The 26,451-nt window shown below is 39.3% G+C and overlaps 2 protein-coding genes across 2 annotated transcripts in view; both read right to left on the reverse strand.

The window, feature by feature from the left end:
- The window catches only part of LOC310725217 (uncharacterized protein), a 222,464-nt gene that overhangs the window by 42,576 nt on the left and 153,437 nt on the right, over positions 1–26,451 (reverse strand). The gene's annotated exons all lie outside the window — the stretch shown is intronic.
- camkmt (calmodulin-lysine N-methyltransferase) overlaps positions 2,083–26,451 on the reverse strand; it is a 105,681-nt gene continuing 81,312 nt past the window's right edge. Inside the window, exons 5-11 of the mRNA XM_083540082.1 lie at positions 22,944–22,998; positions 20,631–20,694; positions 17,134–17,200; positions 15,402–15,476; positions 9,969–10,032; positions 7,432–7,563; positions 2,083–2,388 (exon numbers count right to left, since the gene is read on the reverse strand). Coding sequence (XP_083396208.1) covers positions 2,296–2,388; positions 7,432–7,563; positions 9,969–10,032; positions 15,402–15,476; positions 17,134–17,200; positions 20,631–20,694; positions 22,944–22,998 — 550 coding nt within the window. The 3' untranslated portion in view covers positions 2,083–2,295. The remainder of the gene's footprint in view (positions 2,389–7,431; positions 7,564–9,968; positions 10,033–15,401; positions 15,477–17,133; positions 17,201–20,630; positions 20,695–22,943; positions 22,999–26,451) is intronic.

Consider the following 26,451-nt stretch of genomic DNA (forward strand, 5'->3'; position numbering starts at 1 on the left):
AGTGCTAAAGGTCTTTTCTTATGATCTATATAACTCTGAGAGGTCTGCGGACACAGAATGGTTTGGCATGATATACGTACTGGATAAGCAGCGAGAGTGAGTCACAGTGTATATAGACACATGCACGTACACCATACGGACAAAAGTACACTGGACCCCTGACTTTTCCAGCTATATGTGGTTCTTCTCTAAACTGTTACCAAAAAGTTGGAGGCACACAATTGTATAGGATGTCTTTGGATGCGGTAGCATTTCATTTTCCCCTTTAGTTGAACTAGGAAACCAAACCTGTTCCAGCATGTCAATGCCCCTGTGCACAAAGCAAACTGCTTTACATGGGTTGGAGTGGAAGATCTTGAGTGGCCTGCTATATCTCAGCCCTATTAAACCTATGGTATGACTTGGGGAGGTCAAAGCTCAGTGGTTAAGGAATGTCGCAAGTTCAAATCCCAGCCACACAAATCTGCCACTCCTGGGCCCCTTAACCCCACAGCTGATCAGTTGTAATTAGAACGCTGACTGCCTCCTCACCCTATATCACTCCCTGACTTTACTAAAGCCCTCATTATTGGAAGAGCACAAATCAGAAAATGTGGTAATTGTAAGTAAATGTGGAATGGGATGTTCCAAATCCAAATCTTATGGTCAGGTCCATTTGTCCATTACCTGTGCGTGTGTGTGTGTGTGTATATATATATATATATATATATATATATATATATATATATATATATATATATATATATATATATATATATATATATATATATATATATATCAATATACTTTGAAAACTCAACCATAAGTGATATCTAGTGGCATTTTGGCTGAATGATACCTACATTGTACCCTTATAACTAATTTCTAAGAGTACATAACACGATTTTACGATAAGCTTACGTCAAATACTGCATGACATTTGGAGGTTTTATATAATTTTACACTGAAAGAACAACTACAATCTATTATTTTTATGACTTTGACTAATCAAGGCATCAAAATCAGACGAGTGTTAGTTTCACCATTTTCTCATTCATAGCCTGGCAGCTTTTTGTTCCTTTGACTAACAGCACCTCCTTAAAAGTATCACGAAAGGTACACACTGTGGTTTCTAAAAGCGTTACACAATCATGCATGAACCTTACAGTTTGATCAAAATCATTAATTTGGCTTTCACATTTACTACTTAAAGAAGACGCTGTATTCGAATTGGACTCCTCCAACATTCCAATGCAGGTGAACCTAGCTTTTGATTTAAATCAGTGCTCCTATAAGAAGAGAGATTGACAGATAAGGTTGATCACTCATCCCAGAGGATTAAAAAATATGTACAATAATAACAAGCATCATAAAAGTACCAAAACCAGAAAACAGCTTTATCTACTTCTTATAGGAGCATAGGGTTATATCGTAAAGTCTAAGTTGCATAAAACCTCCAATATCATTTCGACATAAGCCTTTAATGCTTTATAAAATATTTGTGTAATGCTTATGAATGTGTTAAAAAGACACTGTGAATATCCCCCCCCCCCCTCCGCCTTAAAAGGAAAAAAACAACAAAAACAAAAAAAACACATGGGAATGTTATTAATTTACTTTTTAACCAGGTCCTGGAAATCTTCCTTTAAATTAAGTGGATTAAGTGACCAGCTAAAAAAAGCATGCAATCTAATTTCCTTGCACAGTGAATCTTCGGGTTTATCTGCAACGTATTTGGAATGGATTTCTAAAACGATTTGGAAAGCCTGTAGGTTTCAGGCTAATATATAGTTAAAAAAAAAGCTTTAATTTCACCATGAGAAGGGTTTTCCCGGGTTGCCGAACATTTATTTCCTTTACTTGTCCAATGCTAAGGGATGAATGGAATAAAATAGTGATTATGCACAGTAGCATTGGATTGATTTATGCATGAAGTGCATAATTAGGCCAACTATTATGCAATAAGCCATGCCATTAAGCACCCATCCATCTATTCATTCATCAGGTGCCTGTTCAAAATAGCAATATTCACTGCACCATATAAAGATATTACAGTTATTTTCATTACACACAGTTCTTAAGAAGATGGCTGTGCTCTGTGTGCCCTTGCCTCTGTTTAACACACTTTTTTTTTTTATTGCACAGAAACAAGGTCAGGCGTGAGTTCACACAGCAGTAGAATCCCACACACTCCAACACCTACTGTGTGTTTTAAAAGCATTATGGACATAAGAGTGGAAAAAAAGGCTAGGTTGAGTAAACCCTGGGTATCACAGTGGCAGAGCCAGGGGGTGGCACAGCAGAGGTCTGCCAGGTTCACAGCAGGTGTGGACTGGGTATGTGGGTGAGGGTGAGCAGCACCGGATAGTGGATGTTCTCGTCATATGCCTCCTTTCCCTCTCTTTTCATCTAGAAAAGAAAAACATAAGCCAACATCAGCATATCTTCTTCTGCATATTGAGGGACTGAGAAGAAGCTGTGTGAGAATGTTGAAAAAACTGAGAAAAGTGTCTGGAGCTTCTAAAGTCACAATTTTTCCAGGGGTCTCCAAATAGTAGTTAAATAATGCAAAATATTAAATATTGTTATTATTATTGAATTTGCCTCTACTAAACTGGACCCTCAGTCGAGTGTTATTGGTAAATAAGACAATTTGTCCTCCTGAATACCTGTGAAGTGTTTATCGTAAGTCAAGCTAAATATTCATATGAAAATGTTGTTATTCTTGAGGACTTTGATAGGAACACCTATACACATATACATTCATGCAATTTTCTATTCATTCAATTGTGTGGCAGCAGCGCAATGCATAGAATCATTCCAATAAGAGCATAAAGGTGGTGGTAGCTTAATGGTTAAGGCACTGGACTTTGGATCAGAAGGTCATGGGTTTAAATCCCAGCTCCTGCCCTTAAGCCAAATTCAGGGTGGGCAGCTTAAGCATTGTTTCTTTATATGTGCATCTCTTTATAGCCACAATTTACCATCTTCAGTTCTACTTCCAGCATGATAATGCACCACATCACAAAGCAAAGGAAGTCACTGAGAACTTGTTTCAGAAGCATGACAATGAGTTCAGGGCTCTTTAGTGGCCTTTTCCTTTTCAGTTACCAGTCACCATTGGGTGCGGTTGAAGGGAGAAGAGATGGTGAAGGTGGAGGAGTTTAGGTACCTGGGATCAACAGAAAAAAAAAGAATAGAGCGTGTGTTAGAGAAGTGAAGAAAAGCATGCAGGCAGGGTGAAGTTGGAGGAGAAGAGAGACAGAAGGTGAGACATGCGATGTTGTATGGTTTAGAGACAGTGGCATTGACCAAAAGACAAGAGGCAGAGCAGAAGGTGACAGAGCTAAAGTTGTTGAGATTTTCATTGGGAGTGACGAGGGTGGACAGGATTAGAAACGAGTTTATTAGAGACACAGCGAATTTAGGACGTTTTGGGGACAAAGTGAGAATGGCACGATTGAGATGGTTTGGACATTTGCAGAGGAGGGACATGGGGTATATCAGTAGGAGAATGCTGAGGATGGAGCCACCAGGATGGAGGAAAAGAGGAAGGACAAGGAGGAGGTTTATGGATGTGGTGAAGGAAGACATGCAGGTAGTTGGTTTGAAAGAGGCAGATGTAGTGGACAGTAGTATGGTAGTATGGACACGGATGATCCTCTATGGAGACGGATGATCCACTGTGGCGACCCCTAATTGGGAGCAGCCAAAATAAGAAGTAATCACCTTTGGGCATTGTACTTTTTTAGGACAGTTTTTCTACACTGTCAATGGTGTAACCACCCGAAGGTGATTTCTAAGTCTGTGTTCTATCTAGATTATATTACATTTTGAAAAACATTTCTTTTTAGTTCTAATTTACCCTTAACATATAAAAGCAAGTACTAACTTCTCTGCACCCGGTGCTCCCCTATTTCTTGTCTTTTCTTAAGCATGAGTCAAATCAGCACCGCAAGCACTTTAGGAAAGACACTAAGTGCCACACTTCATGACTGCTTCACAGTGAGTTACAACTGAGGTGTCTGCATGAGAGACATCATCCTCAGCAGGCTACAGGCCCTCAGGGGCCACTTTTCTTTAACAGTCCCACAGTACACGCCATTACTGCCAGCCAGCTCTGTTTGTTGCCAGCCGAGTCTTGCCCTGTCCCGGCCAATCGGCTTGCGTGCAGTACAAACACAATCTGCCATGTGAGCTCGATAAGTTCTGTGCAATCCAGTTATGAAAATGTTCATTATTTTTAAATAGAATGTTGATTTGTTGGGGAAAAAAACCCAACAACCGATCACATTTGAGATTTGAGTTTAATCTCAAAATAACCGACTTAAATTTTATTTGATAATAATAATAATAAAAAAAAAAAAAAACACTGACGCTTTGGATCAGCAAAATTATTTACTTGTTTTTTTATGACACACATAATTGGTTAGAAATGTGCGTTTGTGAACCCGTGTTGGACGTTTTATTAGTCAGAACGCTCGGAACCTATTTTACGCAAGGAAAACAGCACCCAAGCTGCAAGCTCATACACCCACCGTATATAAAACCCTGCCTTGGCTGTTTTTTTGCTCTGTGGCTGGAGGTGGGCAGATGAAAGACTCCCTTCTTAGACTTCATGTGTGTTATCGCTCTCTCCACCTCCTCGACGCAGCGACCGGTTGAACCTGTGACCCCTCGGTAATCAGGACGGCCAGTCGGCCAACACTAAACCCACTGCAGGGACCAACATTCAAATGTCACAGCCGAGAGAGAGAGAGAGAGAGAGAGAGAGAGAGAGAGAGAGAGAGAGAGAGAGAGAGAGAGAGAGAGCAAGAGAGAGCAAGAGAGAAAGGGGGACAGAGGGAGAGATAGAGAGGGAGTGAAAAAGGATTTAAAGAAAGAGAGATATAGAGTGAGAGAGTGATATAAGCAAGAGGCTTTGCAGGGAGAGAGAGAGAGAGAGAGAGAGAGAGAGAGAGAGAGAGAGAGAGAGAGAGAGAGAGAGAGAGAGAGAGAGAGAAATAAAAAGAGAGAACCGACAAGCTTGCAAAGGTGAAAAGTTTAACAAGCAAAGCTGTTCCTCCTGATCACAGGCTGCAAACCAGCTTCATGGGTGGTTGGATAAATCGGCTCGTACGTTTTAAATCGTACTGCCGCCAAGATGCAAAGCATTTATTTTACTGCCACCCCCTCCCTCCTTTTCCTCCTCTGTTATTTTTTTTTTACTTCTTCAGCTGCTAAGCAGGTCCTGAGAGAATGAGGGACAGGCTGAACATCAGCATGCTTAAACTGCAGCCCCCTCCCCAGAAATTGGATGGACGGCTGGATTGGATAGAAAAGGACATGAGGGAGGAAAAGTAGTCAGACAGCTGGAAGAGAGGAAGCATACATTAAGGCACACTTGTATGTGTGAGGCGTTTGCATGTGTGATTTTTGTGTGTGTTTATAGAGGGAGGGGGAATGTTGGTTCTTTTTTGGGGGGGTAAGGGGGATTGTCAGAATTAAAATTCATGACTCTCTCTTCACCACCAACCGAGTAACAAGATTAAGACGGGCGGGCGGAAAATAGCAGCATTATCAGGCGGCTTGCAGTCCTCCAGCTGCTGCAGTTCTATTCCAGAACAGTGGGGATAAGAGGATAACATGCAGCCCCCTTTGCCGCAGCCACACACATCCTCGACATATCTTGCAACACTGCTTTGGGTCGGGACGAGAGGAAGGGTTTTTTTTTGGGAGGGGGGGTCAAAGGGAACGCCTCAATCTTCAGGACATCAGAGAGTACAGCTGACGAGAGACCGGCGGGTGTGAGAATTAAGATAACACCAACATGCATTAAAATACTGTATTTTGCATTATTACCAGTTATGTCAAAGCAGCTTTTTTTTTTTCTGGAGAAAAAAAAAATTGTGATGAACAGTCTGGCTACAGCTCTTGAATAGCATCTTTTTCAAGAAACAAACACAGACAGACAAAACAGCACACGCACGATGCTCATCAGAAGATAAGAAATGGGACTTAATCACCTTTTGATATGATGGAGCCACTTCAGATATCACTGCTATCACATAAACAGCTGTACATCCAGCTGGCAAAATGCAAAGAGTGCACGCACTTGCACACACACACACACACACACACACACACACACACACACACACACACACACACACACACACACACACACACACACATACAGGTAGCAGTAGACGAACACTTGACTCGTCTCACCATTATTATCGTTATCCACACAGTAGGTGGTCTGTTTAATAAGTCTAAGGTATCCAGGAAACACCAGGGCAGTATGCTTTTGTGTGTGTGTGTGTGTTCAGGTGCATCCCAGAGTGAATATTACGTCCACTTATAAATATACTGATCGTATAAATCACAATTTGAGGCCATTTGTAAACTAGTGAAAGCTTCCTGACTTTTTTGTTCGGTTTGCAATATAATCGCATAATCTTTTATTCCCGTTGTACACAACGCATCCTTCCCATAACGCTCCGGAGACGATTATTCGCTCCCGGTGTTTCGGCTATTGTGTTAACATAATTACATGAGGACAGTGAGAATGAAGTGGCCTAAAGTGACGCGTCGAAATGATTTTCATCGTGCGGCTCGTTTCCAACCTGGCTGAAAGAACGAGAGAAAAAGAGAGCGTGATGGGAATGACATGTTTATTTTAGGATAATACAAGGGGCCGTTCGGTTGTCATATTATAATGCCATGAGCAAGGCTTTCCCTCCCCTTCTAACTGTCTCCTTCCTTCTACTTTTAAACCATCGCTCGGTTTTGCATGGTTCTCCCTCCCTCTCTGGTCACCGACAGCTCTAAATTAACTCTCACACCGAGTCTGAGGTCGTTGTGAGGTTTTTTTGCTGTTATTTTATTTATTTATTTATTTATTTATTTTAAGGCACCCACTTCTGGCCACCCACGACTGGTGGTGGAGTGGCCACTCAAAAGGGCTGTGGAAATAAAACCCAAATCACTTAGTGCCAGGGCCATTTTCCTCAGGCATGGGCAGGTCTGCCCGTCAGGCTTACGGGGCCTAATGGCTCCTCACAGCTTCCTCAGCAGCCAAAAATGGCAGCCAGTGCCATTAACCAGCTGTTAACCAGCTGGACTCCGCAGTTGCTGCTGCCAGCCCCGTGCTTGGGCCGATAGATGGCCATGATGACAAAGGGCAGTGACTAACCCTCAAGTTTCCACACACTGAGTTTATCTTCTCTGAGTCTTTCTTTTCACATTTAGATTGTGTTTTTTTATCACAAGTTAAATGCACAGGAAGGAGTAGCACTCATAGGTAGGGTACACTGACACACAACCTTCAACAATCTGCTGTAAAAAAAAAGGAAAAGTAAGAAGTAAAAAAAAAAATTAAAAAAATAGTATGTTTCATTATTATACTATCACATCTAATAGAATTAAGTACATACACACGTTGAAAAATTTCGGTTGATAATCGCTTACCTTTATATGCAGGTCCCATATGATCGAGTCGTAATTGTCATAGCGGCACACTAGGAGTCCTGCTCTTTCTGCCAGTCTACAGAATTCTGTCAGTGTGTCTCCCCTAGTAGGGGCAAACACCACTGCTGTGCCCTACACACACACACACACACACACACACACACACACACACACACACACACACACACACACACACACACACACACACACACACAAACATTACACTTGTTTGTTTTACTATATTTGTGAGAAAATTCCACACTTTTAACTGTTCTTAATCTATTAATTGTAAGTACTATACAAATTCAATTAAATTGAATTTGAATTTTATTTCTCAAAACTATATGCAAAAGCAAATAAACTAAAACACCCCACAGATTTCCTTCAAGACCAAGGCAATGTCCCCAAAAGGAGAAAATCTGTGGGGTGTTTGAGTTTTTTTGTGAATTGACTTGAAAGTAGTGGGGTTTTTTGTTTTTTTGTTTTTTTTTTAGAAATAGTTTTATTACATTAGGAAAGTAGGAGTATTTGTTGGTAAATGTTGGCAAGTCCAAGCCAAATTCAAATGCAATTCTTAAAATATGGAAAATATGTTTCTATGAATTCTTTTTCATGGTCACATATGGCATCAGCAGCCAAGTATTGAAAATGATTTAGCTTTTTATTAAAGTGATAATATACACTACCTTTAACATCCTTTTAGGCATTTAATTAACCACTAATCCACCAAAATATATTCCAAACAGCAAAGAGAAAACTAAACAAAAAGTTTCATCACGTATAAATAAGAGAAGCAGACTCAGTCGTCAGAATTACACTTGCAGCAGTAAATGATGATTATGATTAAGGATCTAAGCTCTATCCGGCAGTGACGCATCAACAGAAGAGACGTGGTATCAGACACAGCTTCGCTGCAAGTGCTGGTTTGCATTATTACATTCTATTTGATTTCTCCCAGGTATTATATTAGATAATAAACGAAAAAGATTAAAGCTCAACTAATCCAATCAATTGCGCATCCCCACCCTTTATAGATCAACAGGCGGTGGACAACCAGCCGTGCTAAGAGGATTACTCAAAGGTTCAAAGTTTCTTTGAAATCCTTCGGCGTTAAATACTGTTTCATATTTCCGCGCATTTCATTGTTTCAATTAAACCGAGGCCTCGACGCAAAGGAAGCAAACAAACAACAAACACACGACGACGAGAAGTTGGATCGCCTTCTCGTTTCTACTACAGCTCTCGTCTTCATTTTATTAGCCTTTATGATGGACTGTGAGCTGAAAACACACACACTTCCTCTTACAATTTTGTTAATCTCAGGCTGCGTAAGGCGACTCACTCACTTTCATTTGAAAATAAAAAATTTAGTCATTAAAGGAAAATTAATTGCTTTTCCAAAATCCAATTGGCCGACATGCTCATGTTTTCGGCCATTAATAATGTTTCAGGCCAAACTGTTTTAATGACAAAATTAACAGCTCACTCTCGTAAATTTGAAGTGTTATTGTTTTTATACCTGAAGCACAACTGCAATTTGTTACATGGTTGGAACGACTAGTATATAAATATATATCTCACAAAAGTGAGAACACATCTCACATTTTAGCTACGATTTTATTATATGTTCTCAATATGCAGCTTGTTTATCAGTACAGATTTACTGTCCTCTGAGAATAACTCAACATACTGTACAGCCAATTATAAAATGCTGGCAAAAATTTATAAATTGTAAATCAATATTGTTATAATTATTTTTACTGTTCGTAGCATGAAAATCAGGAAATTAAATTTTATTCTGGAATTTTACTTGCTTTATCCTTTTTTTTCGATTGCTCTGTATATAGCACCTTTATCATGTCTTTATTTTTATCTACACAGTTTTTTATATTTATATATTTTTACAATTTCAATAATATAATTCTTTTTTTCTTCTTTAATTTTGCATGACCCTTTTGTTAGACTTGTTTTTGCAATCTATATGTGGAATTATTTGTCATGCCAGTACAATACCGAAACACCAAAAACAGATAGATAGATAGAGAGAGAGAGAGAGAGAGAGAGAGAGAGAGAGAGAGATTTTTTACCAGTACTATTTTTCTCTGTGTCTCTTTCTCTCTCTCTCTCTCTCTCTCTCTCTCTCTCTCTCTCTCTCTCACACACACACACATTTTTTTTTTTTATAAAGACATCCAGCATGAAGTACTTGGGGAAAAATTGGGCGATAAATACAAATCGGTTGCTATCTTTAAAGCGTTTTTCTATTTATTGTGGCTCTGGCAGCGGTGGCTCTTATCACAGAGCTGATAACGCCAAGCATCAAATATGAAAAAGCCCAATTCAAGTTCCACATAATAAGTATTAAAGTATTACATGATATTAACCCTGCCATTCCATTACTCCCTCAATCACTAAACAGTGGTTAATTACACAGTGATAATTCAAAAGCACATGCAAGTATTCTTACACATACACACACACACACACACACACACACACACACACACAGAAATGCCACAACCACCGCAAACACTTACATCAGGCCGTAGTAATCTCCTTAGAGCATCAACCAGGCAGGCTCTGTACTGGTCAAGGAACAGGCTGTGAGAGAAAGAAGATGAAGGAAAGGAGTGCGAGAAAGAGATTAGAATGTTTTTCAATGATACTGGATTGAGATAAAGCAGGAGGTTATTTTATTCTTTTGTTTACGTGAAAATTTCACCATCAATGTGGAAATCGACTTGTAGTACTCATATCCTATCTGTAGTTGATATGTAGATGGGTTTACAATTTCATGCCTTGCTTGCAATATGTAAATAGACAATCATTGACTAAAATACACATCAGTCTAAATCCATGCATACACGTTTTCATCTATCTACAGAATCAGGTTACAATAATAATAATAATAATCACAATGGGAATGATCTTTGTGGTCCAAATGTGACAATCTTACAGAAATATACTGTTGTTACTGTTTTTAATGCTGTCCATAACTATGAGTTTCGTTATATGTCTGGTTTATGGCAGGCATGCACATGTGTGTGTGTGTGTGTGTGTGTGTGTGTGTGTGTGTGTGTGTGTGTGTGTGTGTGTGTGTGTGTGTGTCTCAGAGAGTGTTTATGTCACAGTCATTTCTGCTCGAGTGCTTATGTGTAATTGAGAGTAAGCTAATCACTGTTAGTATATGTACAAATGTGCAGCAGTGTGTAACTATTTGTGAGACAGGCAATGCAGTAATCGTGTGTGTGTGTGTGTGTGTGTGTGTGTGTGTGTGTGTGTGTGTGTGTGTGTGTGTGTGTGTGTGTGTGTGTATGTGTATTTATGACTGGCTGAGCATGAGCTCTATTTTGGCTGATGATTTCAGTCTGAGGAGTCACAGGGAACAATATAAAGAAAGAAGACTTTAGCCTTTGTCCTGTTGTGCTCTTTTGTCCTATTCCTCTTTTTCTCTCTCTCTATAGCGATCACTCGTTCTCTAGCTCATACATGCTACTAAAAGAAGAGGTTTCAATTGACTAGAAAACACTCGGTCATTAAACACAATCAGGTTACATTTTATCAATAAATAACATGCACATGCATTGCATTGACAGTGAGTTACACCTATATATATATATATATATATATATATATATATATATATATATATATATATATATATATATATATATAAATATATATATATAAATAAACACAGCAATCAGTCATCAGTCTTAATGATGAACAGTTTCCACACGTCCATCCTGTGGGACATTCGAATAGAAGAGTCCAAAAGATGTCAAGATGACCTTTATGCTCACGTGCAATGCTTAACACGGCGTCGCATCAGTGCCCGACCTGTTCACCCTATGTTTTGGGTGGAGCAGGTCAGAGTGGACAATAGAACGGCCAACTGACAGACAAAGCAGGCGAGGGGTTGACCTTAACTTGCACAAAGCTCCCTTCCCGCTCCCTGACTTCGACACTTCCTCTTCCACTTCCTCCTATCCACCTGTCATTCAGATGATCCCATCATAGATACTATGGAAAAGGCCCAAAACTCTCTTACACTTTATTCAAAAATTATATTTAAGACCACATGACAAATACACTAAACGGACAAAATACTCTGGACTCAATCATAATATGTGCTTTTTAAACATCCCGTTCCATATTTAGTCCAAATTTTGCTGTTATAATAACTTCCACTCTTCTGGAAAGATGTTCCACTAGACTTTGGAGTGTAGTTATGAAGATTTGACATCATCCAATCACAAGGATGTTAGTAAAGTCAGTTACAGATGTAGGTGAGGTGAAGAGGGAACGGGGTGCAGTGTTCACATTCATCCCAAAGGGAGTTTAATAGGATTGAGCTTTATAGCAGGCCACTCAAGATCTTAATGGTGCTGGCTTTGTGCACAGGGATATTGTCATGCAGGAATAGGTTTGGGTATGTCAGTTCAGGTGACTGGAAAATTGAATGCTTACTGCATCCAAAGACATCCTATAGATTTTTTGTGCCTCCAACTTTGCGGAAATAGTCTAAGGAAGATTCACATATAATGTGGCTGGAAAAGTCAGGTGTCCCAATACTTTTGTCCAACTCATTAAAAATCAATATGAAACACAGTTTAGGGTTGATACTAAAATTCCAAATGAAACTCAGGTGGTATATTAATACAGATGAACAGTGGGGATAACAAAATGATATTTTTAATAATATATCAGTAATTTTACTTCCCAGGTTATAATTATGCTATGCTGTTTTTTTTTAATGTAATGCTAATTTGCTTTTATTAACCATTTTAAGTGCAAACAATGCATTTCATGTATTTTAGATTTTTGAATTAGAAATTGTTTTAGTAGCATTTTGTTAATTATCAAAAATAAAATGAAGAGTCAAATGATGAACGTTTTAGAATTGCACAGATGATTCGTATGGTTGTGGCTGTGAAGATTCCCAATTAAAAGCTAATTGTTTTGGAAGCATTGTGAGAACGCAGCTAATCTTCATTAAGCATCATTAGAACTATATTATCATGACTTGTGGTCAAAAAATTACCATAAACACCAACAAAGTTTGGTCACAACAGAAAACTGCACCAAAGTAGTAAACCAACAATGGTAATCAGTGCTGCTTAGGTTTTTTTTTTTTTTATTTATGACAGCATCATAAATTTCAGGATACTTCCTCCGAAATCTTCGCTGTCTCTCAAAGGAGGCTCACACTTGTCTTACCATGTAGCTTCTAACAAACTGATAATCCAAACAAATCCTAAATTCGAAAAAGAAAGAGCAAATAAAACATAAATATGAATGTTTTGAGATGAAAAAGACATGCACAAACCAAAGAACATGAAGGAGCTATAAAAAGTTTTATATGAATGAATGGACCGAAATCTTCAAACATTGTTAGGAACCTAAAGTAACCTATATTACTTTTTTGCTCATTTTCAGAAAGGGTGTCCAAAGGTCTGGGTCTTTTAAATGTTAAATCATGTAAATAAAATGTGTATCTATTTTTATGTTATGTAATAAACTTTAGGATTAAATACAACATGTCTTCATGCAGAAAAACACCATATGTTCAGGCAGCACACTTTTGGAAGCACTCACAAAAAAAAACAAGAAATGTATTCTTTATCTATTTGCCTACATCTTTTCAAGACTGATTTCCACATGAATTTCTCCTGTGCTCAATTAGAACAATATTCTTCCATATGGAGTAAACTCTCTCTTTGGAAGAAAGTAAATATAGAAGGCATTCCACAGGCCCGACCAAATTCATAGATCCTTCCTCTGAGAATCCTAACTGGGTTAATCTGGACGCAGATCCCTCAGATTATGTCGAATATAATCTGTGTGGAGTTCCAGAGAGTGGTTTGCCATTCTGACCCCACTTCCACACTTAATCTGGAATAATCCCACCTGCCTCAGTCTGCTTGCTGCTATGAGACCTTACAGGTATCGACACAGAAAGGGCCTGGAAAAAGCATTTTTACTGATTGCTCTTCTGGATCATACGGTGTTTCTTAGCATCTTATTCTGATCAGATGCCTGACATTAGCAACCATCAGAGTAGTGAACCATTCTTTTTTTCTGTGGTTGTGGGTTTATTTTTATTTTTTTTTAAGTCAACCTTATACACATTGGTTTCCTTCCTTTTGCTTGGACTAATGTTATTCATGTGGAGAACAAAAAAAAAAAAAAAAACTCCTCTTTGTCTTTATCAGGCTAGACCAAAAAAAGCAAAATAAAAAAACTGGGAAGAGATACATAAAATGTATAATCAATGTTTTTATAATGGCTGTGCTACCTTCTGGCTCTCCCTTTAAGTTATGGTGCCATAGCTAGTCTTAATTTCTTAACCTTTTCATAAACTCTTTATCGCTGTAAAGTTGTTTGGGACAATTTCCATTGTTAAAAGCGCTCTACAAATAAAGCTGACTTGCACTGGGTTTTTAAATGAACTCTAGTCAGTGTGCATGCTCTTGAAAGTGCATGAAATAGTACTACTAATAAGTCATACGCTTAAAAATGTTTCCTTCTTCTAATAAGCAGACATTAAGAGTGCCGTAAACCCATGTTTCAAAACTCCAACTCTAGCGCTTCCTCCTTCTCCCCCTGGTGCGAGGGTCTTGGCGTTAGATGCCGCGTTCCTGGGTGCCTGTCTGAAAGACTGTAATTAATGGAAGCAGAAGTACGGCTGTTGACCTTTTCGCAGGTGATCGCCGCTGCTGTGATGTTCATTAATCTCCGAGAGATCACTCTCCTGATGATGGCAATTACGGGCGAGCGGCTGGCGAGAGCGACGGGGGGATGGCCACGGCGGTGTGAGTCATCTCCGACGCTGCTCACCCTTTTATGCATGCCCACACACACACGCAGAGTCTTCTTACAGCACACACATCATCCACACACTGGCCTTCTCCTGTTCATGTCACCCAGTGTATTAGCTGGCATTTTGTGGCATTAGAATAATAGTAGGATTTGGTGGGTTTTCGAGATTATCAGCAGTATCATTATGCAGCCTGCAACACGTTCACCACTCATACTGATTCTTATGTTACATAAAGCGCACTTTGTGCAAGTCTTAGTGCAGGTAATGAGCGATTTATTGACGCAATAATACGCCTAAAGGCTAATGCGTTTCGAGCGACTAAATCTTTACACTCAATGTGTAAGTTTGGATTTTATATACAAATTTTTTAAACGCATAGAGAAAGTAGTGCAAATACTTGGACATCATTCTGAAATTATTCAAACTTTCAGTTAGATTCAGTTGATAATTGAAAAAGCTGTAACGCCTGCCAATCGCAGACCATTCAACCTTAAACTGTTGCAGGAATTTCTATTCATTCGAACTAGCTAATATCGCAGTATCGCCGCGTCATTTTATGTTGCATAATTAGCAAGAATGAAGTTGAAGCTCTGTTGTTTTTTTTTCGTTGTTTTTTTTTTTTTTTTAACAAAGATTAAAAACAAATCCGGATTGAGATCTATGTTAAGAAGCAGGCTAATTGAAATGTTTGTGTTATTCTCTCCCGCTCTCTGTCTCTCTCCCGGCTCCTCACACTGGCGTAATTATTTGCAATTTGCCTAAGACATCCATTTGCTGGGACGTCGAGCATGAAAAAAAGAGGCAATTTGGGGAAAAATGAAAATGCCTGGCGGGGTTAGCCAAGGGGAAGTAACACGGTGCCATCCTTCGGGCTGAAGGCTGCCATCTGATAAGAGTCGCGCTTGTGTGGATATTAACGCACCGTCACCAGGCCAACGAGCCGTGAGCTGTTATTGAGGGTGTGGACATATTGTGTCTGAAAAAGCTGCTACAGGGTGAGATATGATATTTGGCTCATGGTGATGTGAGTAGGAAAAAAAAAAAAACTACCTGCACTCCCTGTAGACAATGCGTAGCAAATGTAGTGCTTGGGATCACTTTCGAATAGAGTGAGGTAAGTGTGTCATAGAACTGATGAACGACTTACCAATCAGCGCACATGACCACGTCAAAGCGGCCCTCCATCGCGGCCACGTCTCTCTCGCTGTCCCATCTCACCACCCTGACAAATGAATAACGACTCAGAATTATGGGAGTTTGGTTCGGAAAATTATGAGGAATAAGAAATAATACTTTCTGGAATTGACTTTTTTTTTCGAAGCTAATGAATGACTGATGAAGTGCCACAGACGAGTGGGCGAAATGTCTTCAAAATTATACCCAGCGCAGTCACTGTGACTTTCTTACTACTAGCACTAATGTCTGGTTTAATCAAATTGCTCCAGTCTCGAGTCACAGCACTTATATCCCACTAACTGTTATATAAAATGTCCTATCCAAATCCCAGATCAAGCTACCACACCTGCCATTTTTATTCCCTCTGCTGTCTTATTTCTTGTTTTTTTCCACTACCTATCTTCATGTCTGTGCTACGGCAGCTTTTTTCATCTTCGTGCAAGAGAATCTGATTATTAATTAGCTATTATTAACACTCAGTAAACAAAAATTATGTCTTGTGGAAATACAATCTCCTCTCTCAGTGGGGGGCCACACCACTTATTCACAGAGTTGAGAAAGAGAACCCCCCCCCCCCCCCACATCCAATCATCACCGACCTTCACCCCTCTTAAAGCGCGTGCTCTGACAGGAAGCCTAATCTCTAAAGAAAACAATCAAAGTAATGCAGGCTAATTATACATTTACTCATGCACTTCATCAGCCCAGGGTAAATATGGAAGGAGGAGGGAGGAGTGCCGAGAGAAGAGCGCTTAGATCACTGAATACCAAAATTATTTTAGGTGATAATACGTTTCAATGGCTGCACGCAGACTGCAAAACCCTTTGTTGTGGGAAACCAGGAAGACGAGACTCGGGATGAGACGCGGGTCTCGATATTCAAACCTCCCAATCAAGATACAGGACGTTTTCAGGACGTCTTGGATCAGAGGGCAACTTGAAGGCAAGTGGCCCTCATTCAGGGTGATTATATTAATTAGTACAGGGACCCTAAAGTCATGGGTTCGAAATAGGGTTCACGTCGCATAGCCAGGCACTCTGCAATTTTTGGATTATTGCTACATAAATGTCAAATCAATATTGTTTTTTTTATATATATATATAAAGCTCAAACTCAAAAACCTGTTGATCAACTCAGCTTAAGTCCAACAATTTGGTGTAAAAATTAAAACGCATTTTCCATGCACTGTAAACTGAAGTTCCAAAAAACATGTGTGAGTATAATTGAACCCAAATAATATACATAACGTTAAACATATTAAAGATTCTGTGTATATTAACATTAACGTGGTGTATCAGGTGTAGGTTCTGTTCTTCACTCTAATAGCTCCATAAAAAAAAAAGCATGATAATACATTTATTTTTTAACTATATGCCTACTATTTGAATAAACATACAATGGCTATCAAAGAGTGAAATAGTGACATTTCAAGAGCTTTTGGGGTCATAATTTTAACGAACAGGTGTTCTATATCTGAGATCTGCTATAAATCTACTTAGCTTTATGTCAGAGGTTTTGATATACTGTAAACTTCCATTAAAGGCATTCAGTGCACTATAGAACAGGGTGAAACTGAACCTTGAATGTAGAATATACGGGCAAGTCTAAACATCAGTCAATAAATCAAATGAACAAGGAATAAGTGTGAGATTTGGATTTTTTTATTGTCAGAATGAATGTGTGTCAATAACTGAGAGCCCACCTGCTGGACACGTTGGTGCAGGTGAACATTCCGGCTTGTCTATTCCTCTCGATAACACCACGCACATCTGCAACGGAGGTTAAGGCAACACACACACCAAACACACACTGTCTTCCACACCCGCATTGAATTGCAGAGCATCATATTTTTTTCGTTGCATTGTGTTTCGTTGAATCGAATCGAAATCTACACTGCATCTGTACCTGCTTCATATGCATCTTTAATGTATCATTGACTGCATTGGCCTCAGTTATAGAGACGCACATCCCTAATTTCTATTGTTAGTTCATGCAGGCGCTACATGTCTTCCATCCTTTTTTCTTCTATCTAGCTTACTTTTGCTCACTTCTTGAGACGGTGAATAAGAAGGCTTTTAACATGCCCCCAATGAGCCTCCCCGCATCACGCTATACCACAGGATTGATGGCAACCCATCTATTAATAGACTAGACTGCAGTTTTTAAAGCTAATTCAATTAGGATTTCTGCCTCTTCGCTTCCCGCTTGCTCTCACTGTGCGCCAAACAGCCGTAGCAAATCCAATCTATAGCCAGGAGCACAGTTTGGAGGCTGTGTCCCCGGTGGAGGAGAGCGGGCGGAAGAGAGCCTGTAGAAGTGTGTCACACGGGCGCGATCAGCCGTTAAGGAGATAGAGTAGAGCTTACAGTGTAATCTCATCAGGAGAAGCCCACTGAGGAAAAGGTCAGAAATGCTGGGTCTCATATTGGCATTCACACACGTAGACGCACACATTTAAAAACTCCTCTATTTTTACTCTCTGTGACCAGTTTTCTTTTTTTTTCTTTTACATAAATGGACTATTAAAACATAAAAGCCAAATGAGCAAAGTTGAAAAGTCACAAAATCCTAATCATTCATTCAACATATATTTAAAATGCATATGCACATCTTTTTTTGCTTTTAAATAACTTTGCATATTTGTTTTTTTATATCCCTTATTTATGTCATAAAAGCTGTTTCGAGGACTCAGAGTAAGAATTTTATTGTATGATGTAACATACTGTTTCCTGTACAAATGACAATAAACTCTTGTACCATGAAGCTTAAAATAATCTATAAAAACTGACAACATAATGTTTAATAATGTTTTCATAATGTTTTCATATGTAACCTGCATAGTATTTAACTTATGTGTGGGAATTCTGGTTCTGTTTTACAATGTGTAGCTAAATCCAGATCTGTTTGACTGTAAAATAGAATATATTTATATTTATTATGTAAAAAAAAAGGGTGGTCTTTAGTTTCGTGGACCTTATCACTATCACCCAAGAAAACCCCAGAAAAGAAATTATAATGACTATTCTATTTTTATTGATTTATCCATAGAAACAAAAGGCTTTTTTTCTTTATTTGTTATGGAGCTTAGGAGAGAACAGTGTTAGGCTACTGGAGCTGCTCACTGCAACAACAACAACAAAAAAAAAAAAAACAAAAAAAAAAAAAAAAAAGACAAAAAAATACCATTTCCAATTCGTATGCAAAATAAACATGATTATTCCTCAAGCAGGGTTGCCAGATTCAGTGCGTCACTGCAGAAATACCTCTTTTTTCATGAAAAGATCAAGAAACAGAAAACTGAAAGCTTTACAGACTTTCATCGATTTTTCATTTTATATTTTCTGGCCTTAGTAGTATTTTTTTTTTTTCAACGAATAGACAAAAAATCTAAGCAAACTCACTTTATTTGTATTTATTACCGTGAACTAATCACTAATGTTTAACGGACATATTGGTGCTTACGCAAACCTTTGAAAGCGAGAAATGTTCTGTGCGCACTGTCCAAACTCTGGGGATGTTCGCACATTTTTTATTGAAAAGCCCCATTATAGACAATATAAAAGTTAAATCTCTTTATTAGTATTTTTGATTGCCCATAGCTGGAAACTGATGGACTGTTCAGAACCCAGGAGTGACACAGTACCATGACTGTACTTTGCGCACACCACTGTGACAATAGATGGATCAGTAACAGTATGTCTACAAATAAGTGTATTGCCAGTCGGTCTAGCTTTTAGCACTATATCTAATAGACATTTCATTTAATGTAAGTTTCTAAAGACTTGTCTCATTAAATAAAAATATCTCACTTTGACACTGTTTGGTTTGGTGCAGGAATCACATCACCAGCCTATTATGCGCTGAAAGAAACTGCTATCTGAACCGTTTGGCTCCCTTCAATTTCTCGGGAAGAAAAAAAAAAAACCTTTAGAACATACACAGGAGAATGTTATTTTTATGCTCCAGGGACAAGCGGCGTTGTTCTGGCTCCAATCATATCATCAGATCTATCAGTGCTCTATTATGGCAGAAACATCTCCTGCACAAAGCGCTGCCAATTAATGTTCTATCAACCCACCGGCAGCCTTTTCACTCTCTATAAGAGGAAATAGCTTAGGCATGGGCTCTGACGGTTGCAAGCATGTCTTTTCTGATTATCCATCTCAGCACCCTTCCCCTCCATTTGGACTCCTTTTCTTTTAAACAAATCTCTCCTCTCAATGGAGAATTGTGTGCGATTTCATGTCACTGCTATTGTTTGCCAAGCGAAGAGATTCAATAAAGACCCACTGTCATCACAGCATTGGCTTTTGTACTAACGAACACTGTAATTTTGACGTATTTGCCGTCGTCTTGGTTGCTGCTGGGACTTTTTTTTTTGTTGTTTTTGTTTTTTTGTGGACCATGCTCCAGTGGGAGGAAGAATTATGGAAGAGGAGGATGAGAAGTAGGAAGAAACAGAACAGGCCCAAACAGGATTGGGCTTTTAGTTCCAGTTAATTTTCTGACTTAAGAGACAAGCAGGACTGTCACAGTGATGACTGGCAAAGCAAAAGAATCATAATTTCAGTGTGCTGTGACACCATTGTTAAGAAGAAGCATCGAAGAAATGAGTGGATTAGCGCAGCTCTTTTGTTTGAGCCGTCATTTGGCTAAGCGATAATGTAAAAAAAAAAAAATTGCTTATAAATTCAATGTAAACAACAGGAAAAATAAATCGTTGCTTTTAACAGCACAAACAAATCTTTTTATTGCTTCTTCTTTAACTAGGGGTTTGTTTGTTTGAAGAATATTGAACAATTACAAATATTGGAGTCCATGCAGAAAGCAGGATCCGTTAGTGTGCACGGATATCATCGACGCACAAGCGTGAGCATTTCAAGTATTCTAAAAGTTCATTTTTGGAAACGAATAAAGACGGAGCATTGTGAAAAGTAAAATGAGAGAGCCGAGGTTAAAGTATGTAAAGGGAGCAGACACTAAACATCTTACTTTTCCCAACTGAGCAAAGTGTGGGAACCACTCTACACTAAACCACACACACACACACACACACACACACATTTTTGCTGGAGCTCAGTGCGTTTGCATTTCCCCAATAAAACAGGTGCATGATAACAGAAAATTAAAACGTCCGCGCGATCACGCATGCACCCACTCACTCAAATACTCTGAGATTGCTCAGTACGAGGAGGATACTCTCAATGGCCTTCTCATTCCCATCAGATAGCAGCACTTCCTTCACATCAGCACAAACGGCAATCTGAGTGGAGGGGACAAAATACAGAGAGAGAGATGAAAACCAAAGAATTGAAACACAACAAAACACAAAACAAAACACCCCCCCCCCCCCCATACATACAGATACAAACCCATTGGAATTCTAAAATCAGCCTCGCTACACTGACTACGCTTTCTCTCTCTCTCTCTCTCTCTCTCTCTCTCTCTCTCTCTCTCTCTTTCTCTTTCTCTCTCTCCCCATCTCCGTTCAGCCCTCCTCTTCTGTCTCTTGGCCCGTTTTTTCATTTTACGTCTGCATTATTTTAATCATTCAATCAAATCAGTCAATACTTTTATCATTCCCCGTGGCTGGGAGCCCTCTATCTTGCTATCACTCTGTTGGGTAATTGCATTGTGACAGGAGATGATGGCGAGCACAGAGCCTTTCATTTGCAGCGTGGTGTTTATCAGGCGGGGCCATCGCGCTCCACTGTCACTCCGTACTCGGCTTGCCAGGCCTGCCTGATGCCCTTCATATAACTTTGCACTGCGCTGCCTCTGCTTTTGTTCCTGCACTCTTTCCCCTTTCTTTGTTACTGTGCATTCTTTTTTTTTTTTTTTTTATCCATAATGTATTTTCATTCCACTGGACGTCTTTATCAGAAGGGTGTGTGTCGACTTAGAAATGGAAAAGGAATCCAGGGCGCATCAGGTGGATTTGAGTGTGTGTTTGTGTTTTTTTACTGTAAAATTTCTTGGGACATCAAAACAAATCTTGATGCTATAAAAGCGGTTCTATGTGCATTTAAGTGAGTTTTGAGAGAGAGAGATATAGAGAGACAGAGGTTACACTAGAGAAAGCACGGATCCTTCAAATGCCAGAAAAAGGTCATGTAATAGACTGCGCAACAACAGAGTTCTACTAGCATGCACTTTCAGTGTGGCCTTCACCATAAATGTGAACTAGGCAACACGAGAGAGCAGAAAACTACTGCAGCCATCTGTTTTGCTTGGAAATTTTGCTTGCTCTGTCTCTCACACTGAGAAGCATTAACTGGTCACACAGGCACCGAAGCTAGGGAGGGTAAGATTCGCATCAGTGCAATGAATATACCGAAGTACCGATTTACTTGTATTCAATGCACCGAATTCTGTGCTACCATACTGTACTTGTATTCAAAATCGGTGCATTTGGAATAAAAGTACAGATAAAATTGCCATTTCTATTGCGATGCATTTTTTTAAATATATATATTTGCATTGGTAAAAAATATTTATTTATATATAATAATTAGTAGATAAACTATACTTGAATTATTTAGAAAGTGACCAAAATTGGATATGTAGATTGATTTCTCCTCACTAAATTGTTACTCAAGCGTGAGACCGAGAGTCATATAGAATAAAGATTAACATGGCAGAGGTAGAGCTGGTCTTCCTGGAGACAGAACAGGAATAAAACATCTGGTTTTATTTAATCTTTTTTCTTTTTAACTACAAAAGGCCTGATTGTGAAAGGGGTCTTGTGCTAGAAGTCAGAAGGCGCTTAAGTAAATTGATGATTTGCTGTCTGTAGCATCTGTAGCATAATTGCATCGCATTACACTGAATTGCATTGTGTTGAATCAAATTCAAATCGGATCGCACTGCATCGTAATAGGTGTGAATTGTATCGCATCGCATTGGTAGCTGCTTCATATGTATCTTTAATGTATCATGTTGTTGGCTATGGATCGAGATACAAATCGTATCGCCACAGTTATAGAGATGCACATCTCTAACAGAGGCCCAAAGGCTCTGAACCAGCAACACGAGGTACAGTATAAGAAGGAAGAACAGGACATAGAGGAATAAAGTCTTTCCAGTGGTGCTGCTCAAAGTCATAACAAAGAGGTATCAGGTAGACAAAACTGAAGGAAAGATCGATCAGCTCTTCGACAGCTCTGTAAAAAGCATCCATAGGCAACAACCCACCCTCGAGCGTATTCGTGTGTGGTTATGCATATGCATGTGCGTGTGCATGCTTGTGTGTAAGAATGCTCATGTGGAGTCAGCCCATCGCTCTGCGCTTGCTGAGGCGGAAATGCCAGTGTGTTTGAACTCATTTCACGATGCTTACAATGTGCCTGTGTTTGGGTATCCATGCTGAAATCGTCCATTTGACTGTGATTGGGTTGTGTGTGTGTGTGTGTGTGTGTGTGTGTGTGTGTGTGTGTGTGTGTGTGTGTGTGTGTGTGTGTCTGCATGAGTGTGTGTGAGAATGTCTGTGAGTATCACACATCTGTGACTTACCATGAGCCCAGCAAGACATGTCATCCCTCCACCTAATTCACACACAGAGGAACCCCTGTATAAGAGATACAGCAGACAGTAGCGGTAAAGATAAAGAGAGAGAAAAAAGAGAAAGAGGGAGGAAGAGAAAGAATAAAAAAATCTGTGAATATTGAGCATTTACAATAACTCTAAATAATGGTGCAATAACTCCCTGCAGGGGGGGTGGCATTGAAGGGAATGCAATTCTGCGCTCATTGATTTCACCTCTTTCACTCTCTCTCTCTCTCTCTCTCTCTCTCTCTCACTCAGGAACTAGTCGTAATTATTTAATGTTGCATATGATCAAATTCGAACGTTAATGAAGCATATGCGATATCCAGCATTAACTTCCGTATTTACGGTATCGGTTCCATATTTGCTCTTTCTCTGTGATAAAAGGTCTGGTTAGACCTCATCTACCATTTTAACCAAACATATCTTGCAGTTCAAGAATCGAAATTGTAAATACTAACAGTAATATTATAAATAATGACATTATGGATTTGCCATATAAAATGTAAAATAATGTTATGAGTGCTTCAGGAGTTCAGTCTAAAACATGCTCTTTAATGTTTGTTGTGTTTTCCACATGAATTTAGATTCAGATTCAGGCAATAACTTCATTAGCTGTAAATGATATGCATATAATGTAAGTCAGGTGTATTGTCTGGATATTATATGCAATATCTCACAAAAGTGAGTACTGTATACCCCTCACATTTCAGCAAGCATTTTAGTAGATCGTCTTAAGGGACAATACTATAGAAATGGATATTTCTATATGGATATATTTTAGTGTAGTCATTGTGCAGATTGTATCAACATACAGCCATTATTGGCAAAATAACTGGCAACAAAAGTGAGTACACCCTAAGTGATAACAGCTGTCATGCAAAGCCACATGTCCTACAGTATTTATCATATTCATGTTTTTGTCTGCCTGACAGGACCATACAAATTTGTGTATCTTGTATTAGTTAAAATGTGGTGCTTAAAGTTCAATTCTCTTCTACTGACCACTGGATGTTCAACATGAAACCTAATGGCAAAGAACTCTGAGATTTGAGAATTAGAATTGTTGCTCTCCACAAAAATAGCAGAGGCTTTAAGAAGATCATTTACACCCTGAAACTATGTTACAGTACATTGGCCAGAGTCATACAGAGGTTTTTCCAGACGAGTTCCTTTTAGAACAGACCTCACAAGGGTCGATAAAAAAAGTTGAATCCTCGTGCTGTGCACCAGGTGCAGAAGCTGGCTTCAAAAACCAGACTCATAAGTGCTGCCAGCATTGCTTTAGAGGTTGTAGAAGTGGAAGGTCTGCTTGTTAATGCTCAGACTAATCATTGTACACTGCAACAAGTCGGTTTGCATAGCTGTCCCAGAAGGAAGCCTCTTCTGAAGCTTGTTAACAACAAAGCGCACAAACATTTTGCTGAAGACAAGCTGTCCAATAGCATGAATAGACCTGTGGTTTAATAAGACTAAGATAAACCTGTTTGGCTTAAATGGTGTCCAGCATGTGTGGCAATGCCCTGCTGAGAAATATACCAAGAGAATTTTTTTTTGTTTACAGTCAAGCATGGTGGTGGTAGCATTATGGTCTGGGGCTGCATGAGTGCTGCTGGTACTGGCAGCTGCGGTTCATTGAGAGAAACATGGAGTCCATTATGTATTGGGACAATCTGAAGTAGATGCCCTCCCTTCAGAAACTAGGCTAAACGGCAATTTCCCAACATGAAAATGACCCCAAACACACCGCCAAGATGCCAACTGCCTTGCTGAAAGTAAAGGTGATGGAGTGGCCAAGTATGTCTCCAGACCTGAACCCTATTGAGCACCTGTGGAGCATCTTCAAGTGGAAGGTATAGAAGCACCATGTGTCTAACATCTAGCAGCTCCATGATGTTTTTATGGAAAAAGATCCTAACAACAACCTGTGCAGCTCTGGTGAGTTCCATCCCAAGAAGGATTAGGGCAGTGCTGGATAACAATGGTGCTCACTCAAAATACTGACACTTTGGATACAGTTTTGACATGTTCACTTGGGTGTACTCACTTTTGTTGTCAGTTATTTTGACAATAATGGCTTTATGTTGAGTTATTTTCAGAGGACAGTAAATCAGTACTGCTACACAATCTGCACATTGACTACTCTAAAATATATCCAGGTTTCATTTCTATAGCATTGTCACTTGAGAAGATCTACTAAAATGGTTGCTAAATTATGAAGGATATACTCACTTTTATGAGATACTGTACACTATACGGACAAAAGGTGGTGGATACCTGACCATAAGATTTGTAAGTGCTTTTTGAACATAGCAATTTGCCACAATAATAACCTACACTCTTCTGGGAAGATGTTCCACTTGATTCTAGAAAGTGCTTGTGAAGATTTGTGCCCATTCAGCTACAAGGGTGTTAGTAAAATCAGGAATTGATGTAGGTGAGGTGAGGAGGCCTGGGGTGAAGTAAGTGTTCAAATTCATCTCAAAGGTATTAATAGGTGTGAGATAAGAGCTCTATAGCAGGCCACTCAGGATCTTCCACTACAACTCATGCGAAGCATATCTTCATGGAGTTCACTTTGTCCACAAGGCCTTTGTCAGGCTATATCAGTTTTCGGTCTCCTAGTGTAAGTTAAGGGAAAATCAATGCTACACATCCAAAGCTATCCTATACAATTTCTAGAGCCAAAATATGGAAAAAGTCATGCGATCTAAAACATTTGTCCATATATCTTTTCCATGTGGTCAGTTATCATTTTCAAATTTCGGACAGAGAACAGACCTCATGTCTTTACTGACTCTTAAAATTCTGTATGTTTCTAATAGGTGTATGTTTCTTCTAGGGACACATCAAGACTCGTTGTGGTAGCTCAGTGGTTGAGGCTCTGGGTTACTGATTGGAAGGTCGGGGGTTCAAGCCCCTGTATTGCCCAGCTGCTAATCTTGGGGCCCTTAAGGCCTCTGTCCTCTGCCCAGAGGTGCTGTATCGATCGCTGGGATATGTGACAAGCATAAAGTACCTTCCTTTGTTTCCTTTTTTCTGCTTTGGCACCGAGGTGGTGGAATGAACTTCCCCTGGAAGTCAACGGTGAAGTCCTGAAATACTTGAACTAGCACTTATTTTTCCTTTTCCCTGTTTGTTTAAAAAAAAGTGCTATAATTCCTCTCAACAGAGTTTTTAGTTGATGGTATCCTAAGTTTACAACCTAGTGATCCATTGTTGATTTATTAATTGATAAAGACTTCAAAGCACCTTTGTCTGCTAATGCCGTAAATGTACTAGTGACTCTTAACTTTTTAAAACGTGTGACGCGCAAGGCCTGTTCCCCTGCACATTTTTTTCCCAAAGCATCAATATTATCAACGTCAATTACGATGCATTTTGTATGTAGCCTATTTGAGCTTTACACTGCTGTACCTGCGCGCATACTTGCGAGCTCGGAGTGACAGTCAGGCTGCGGCGCGCGTCTCTCTTG

This window comes from Silurus aristotelis (genome assembly GCF_946808225.1).
Source record: "Silurus aristotelis genome assembly, chromosome: 4".
Taxonomy (NCBI): Eukaryota; Metazoa; Chordata; class Actinopteri; order Siluriformes; family Siluridae; genus Silurus; species Silurus aristotelis.